General features: G+C 50.8%; 1 protein-coding gene across 1 annotated transcript; it reads right to left on the bottom strand.

The window, feature by feature from the left end:
- Positions 1-1,715: 1,715 nt before the first annotated feature.
- On the bottom strand, positions 1,716-2,637 carry LOC102252311 (U2 small nuclear ribonucleoprotein A'). Its single transcript, XM_005866322.2, has 2 exons — positions 1,879-2,637; positions 1,716-1,774 (listed from the first exon to the last, which is right to left on the bottom strand). Exons 1-2 carry the CDS (start codon positions 2,597-2,599, stop codon positions 1,716-1,718), a joined length of 780 nt encoding a protein of 259 aa, XP_005866384.1. The 5' UTR covers positions 2,600-2,637.
- Positions 2,638-4,053: the final 1,416 nt, after the last annotated feature.

Here is a 4,053-nt window from a genome sequence, read left to right as displayed (position 1 = left end):
CCCTATAGCAATGCTTCTTAACACTTGCTGTATATCAGATCATCTGAAGGAGCTTTGAAAAAAAATACAGTTGTCAGACTCCTTTTCCATATTCTGACTCATTTGTTCTGGGGTGGGGCTCAGAACAAATTTTGATTTTTTTTAAAACCTCCCCAGGTGATTCTAATACACAGCCAATTAGATGAAAATCACTTCTCTGTGGCACGGGTTCTCCACCCTGGGTACACATCAGAATCACTTGGGGGAGCTTTAAAAGTGACCTGCCTGTGTCCCATCTTCAGAGATGCTGATTCACCTGGTGTTAGGTGCAGCCTCAGCACAATAGCTTCCCAGGTGAAATGACTGTACCCAGGAAACGAGAACCGTTGCTAATGGACTCCCCAAACCACACTTCTCTAATCTCAGTCATCTTCCAGGGAAGGCTGTCAGTGCCATGATCATTGCCATTCTTAAAATTCCAGTGCTGCCAGTGTTCAATAAATGCTCGTTGATAGATTGCATAATGAGAATCAATGTTAATGGACAGGTGAGAAGAAAAGGACAAGTATAAGAAATATTGAGTATTTAATATGAAAATGTCCTGAGGGTAGAGTATAGAGTCAGCTAAGCAAATATTATGACAGCATATGGATTGTTTTACAAACGCACAGGTGGCCCTCTTAGGTAGTGAAGGCTACCATCCTAGGCCTGAGATATCCTTGTTCCCAAAGACATTCTGAGAGTGGGAATAAGCAAATTCCACCCACCATTCCTAATTCCTGTCCCACAGAATTGCTCATTTCTGAGTCTAACAGCAATCTCAGCACAAGCCTCCGCATAGCAAGATAATTCTCTTACAAAATGCTGTGCCCTGGAGGTGAACACAGATGGTGTTACAATGTGAATCCCTAACATAAAAGAGCTATTTTCCTGGATGGATTTGAGTAAACTAAAAAAGAAAAATAATTTCCCCTTTTAAGATTATTTAACAAAAATACTAAGTTAGCAAGTCAGACAGCAGAGCTCTCTGTGCTGCCCAGACCCATGTTTACAATAAACAGGACTAGAAAGACATTTATCAACATGTCCCAGGGCCAATCTAGAGATAGTGCGAATGTGGTGGTTTTATTTTATTTTGTTCTATGTTTTCTACTTTTTTTGTCAATTGCAGGTATTACTTTTTATTTATTTATTTTTAGCCCTGCTTCAAATATCATTAAAGAATAATGATAATTTGAATAAGTAGCAATTATACTGCAGAGCATTCAGCCCCTGGTCCACAGAAAGCAATCAGTAAGGCTCTGTCTCATGGTGAAGTGAGTCGAGGAGTGCAGTCATTCCTTGAGCAATTCGCTCCAAAACCTCTGCGCAGGAGGAGCTTAATCTGATTGCTCACTTTATTTATTTTTTATTTTTGCCGTTAACACCCAATTTTATTAAGATTTAAACATCCAAACATTTTACAGAGGCTGGAGGCCTAGTCAAAAACGAGGCCTCCTGCGTTTCCAGCTTAATGGCTAAACACACACCCACTGCGCGCACAGTCCAGGCAGCAGGCAGTGGGCATCTCTATTTTTACTCTGTGAGAATCAGGCATTGAGATCTCAGAATGTGTATTAGAAACAACTGCAGTCGGGGCCCTTCCGCGAAGCTCGACACTAATTCCACGTTCAAGGCAGGACATTGTCCCCGGTGGCAGGGCGCCTCGCCCCGTGGACACCGGGACCCGCAGACACTCAGGACCCGTTGGCAACTAAGTCTTCCTCCATCTCCTCCTCCCCATCCTTGCTGGGGCCTGGTCGGCGCTGTTAGGCGGCCAGAGGCACTGCTCTGGGGTCTTGGCACTGAACTGCGGGGGGTCACTGTGGGGGACGTGGACAGACAGACGTGCGTTCTGACCTGCTCGGCGCTCCCTGCCGGGGATCTGGCCGGACTGCAGCAGGCCCTTCAGCCGCTCCACCTCCGCCAGCGCAGACGCGTTCGCTATGGCATTCTTGATGGCCTCCACGTCCCCGGGCGACCGGCCGCCCTTTTTCTTGTCAGTGGGCAGACCAGCACCTGGGTTGAAAGTTTTGCTTCTCCTGGCAATATCCTTTGCAAGCTGTGCACCCCGCTTGCCCCGGAACATTTTCTCTGCTTCCTGACGCTCTTTGAGCTTCACCTTCTGGAAGTCCAGCACTCGGACTTGGGGGACCTTGTAAATGACATAGAGGCGGTAGTGCTTCTTGTTGGTCACGGGGTTCTTGAGAATACTCAGGTAGGTCAGCGACTTGAGCGACGCCAGCGGGTCCAGGTTGCGCAGCTCCACGAGGCTGTTGTTGGTGAGGACGAGCTCCGTGAGGCAGGGCAGGGCCTGGTCCAGGGCCTGGTCCAGCGCCTCGCCGATGCGGCAGATCCTGTTGTTGTTCACCAGGAGGGTCTTCAGTCTTCTCAGCAGCGGGAAGCCGTCCAGCTTCCGGATTTCATTGTCAGAAAAGTCAATGGCATCGAACTGGTCTAAGGTCCCACCCAGTTTCTCGATGACGGGGATCTTATAGCCCCGCAGGTCCAGCTCGCGGTCCCGCACAGCGTTGGTGTACTGCGCCGCCTGCTCAATGAGCTCCGCTGTCAGCTTCACCATCCTGCCGCCTCCCTGCTCCCGCTCTGCGGGTGCCTGGGCTCCTGCCAGACAGACCTCCCCGCGTGGCTCAGGCCTGTCACCAGACACATTTCCCTGCGAGCCCCCCGCCAGCAAACGGCATATCTCTACACCAGTTGATTTTAATCCTGTCGGCAGATCCTGTTGTTGTTCACCAGGAGGGTCTTCAGTCTTCTCAGCAGCGGGAAGCCGTCCAGCTTCCGGATTTCATTGTCAGAAAAGTCAATGGCATCGAACTGGTCTAAGGTCGCACCCAGATTCTCGATGATGGGGATCTTATAGCCTCGCAGGTCCAGCTCGAGGTCCCCTACGGCGTTGGTGTACTGCGCCGCCTGCTCGATCAGCTCCGCTGTCAGCTTCATCCTGCCGCCTCCCTGCTCCCGCTCTGCGGGTGCCTGGGCTCCCGCCAGACAGACCTCCAGCGTGGCTTAGGCCCCTCACCAGACACATTTCCCTGCGAGGCCCCTGCTGGCAAACCATGTATCTCTATACCAGTTGATTTTAATCCTGTCAATTGTATCTCTAAAGGAGGTGCTAATTTAGCCTCTGCCTGAGGCTACCAAGCAGGAGCTATGGAGAGTTCTGTAGAATCCTCTTCTTTGTTTGGGGTTTGGAGGTGCTCAGATGGGACACTTAAGATGCTACCAGGGCTGAGCCTAACCAGTTCTCATACAAGTTGGGGACTCGAGGGGGCACTTGTTGCCGGAAGGAGGCAGGAGATGCCAATGGCACCGTGGTCCCCGGGAATGGACAAGGGCGGCACCAGGGCGGACTTGGGGAAAAAAGCGACGCCAACAACCAAAGCCTCGCCCTTGAGTACTGAAGAGGTTTATGAACAAAGGCTCCTAATGGCAAAACTAAAAGACCCAAGTGCCTGCTGGGCTTATGGTCAAAGCTCCTGCTCCACTCGCAGCAGCAAACCCTGGACTTCGATACCAAACCCACCGGGCCTTCCGCGGAGGAAACGCTAGAAAGACGCGAGGCTTTGCCGAGACATCCGCCGCCGCCCCACGTGCTCCACTTGCCAAACCCTCTCCTCGGAACAGATAGGGGATTGCTTTTTATAACCTAAAAATGAGATCAATCCGTAACCCTCGGCAGAAACGCCTGCGAAGCCATGTTGATCATGGAAAGCATGATCCGGGCTCGGTGGCCTCCGGGTATGTGAGTCATCGTTTATGTTGTAAAAATAATGGCTTTTCCAAAACTCGACTTCAGAAGGCGCCTGAGCTAGTTAAACGAGCTGGTTTCAACTGCGTTGGCCATTGCTGGCTGTTCTTGGGAACGGGCCCTGGAAACTTCCTCTCCAAGTCCTTTTTTTTTCTAATAGTTAAAAAGATGAGCGCTGGAAGGGTCCTTGGACAGCGTCCTGAGGCGCCTTTGTACATTTGGGGGAAACCAAGGCCTCTCTAGGGAAACCGACTAGTCCTCCCTCA

The sequence above is a fragment of the Myotis brandtii genome, unplaced genomic scaffold (assembly GCF_000412655.1).
Source record: "Myotis brandtii unplaced genomic scaffold, ASM41265v1 scaffold2288, whole genome shotgun sequence".
NCBI lineage: Eukaryota > Metazoa > Chordata > Mammalia > Chiroptera > Vespertilionidae > Myotis > Myotis brandtii.
Note: the sequence above shows the minus strand (reverse complement) of the source record. Positions and strands in the feature narration are given on the sequence as shown.

Excerpts from the sequence above, each read along its gene's own strand:
- LOC102252311 (XM_005866322.2), bottom strand. The coding sequence starts at position 2,599 with ATGGTGAAGCTGACAGCGGAGCTCATTGAGCAGGCGGCGCAGTACACC. Across the intron at positions 1,775-1,878 it reads CGGCAGGGAGCGCCGAGCAG|GCCCCAGCAAGGATGGGGAG; the intron begins GTCAGAACGCAC and ends AGCGCCGACCAG.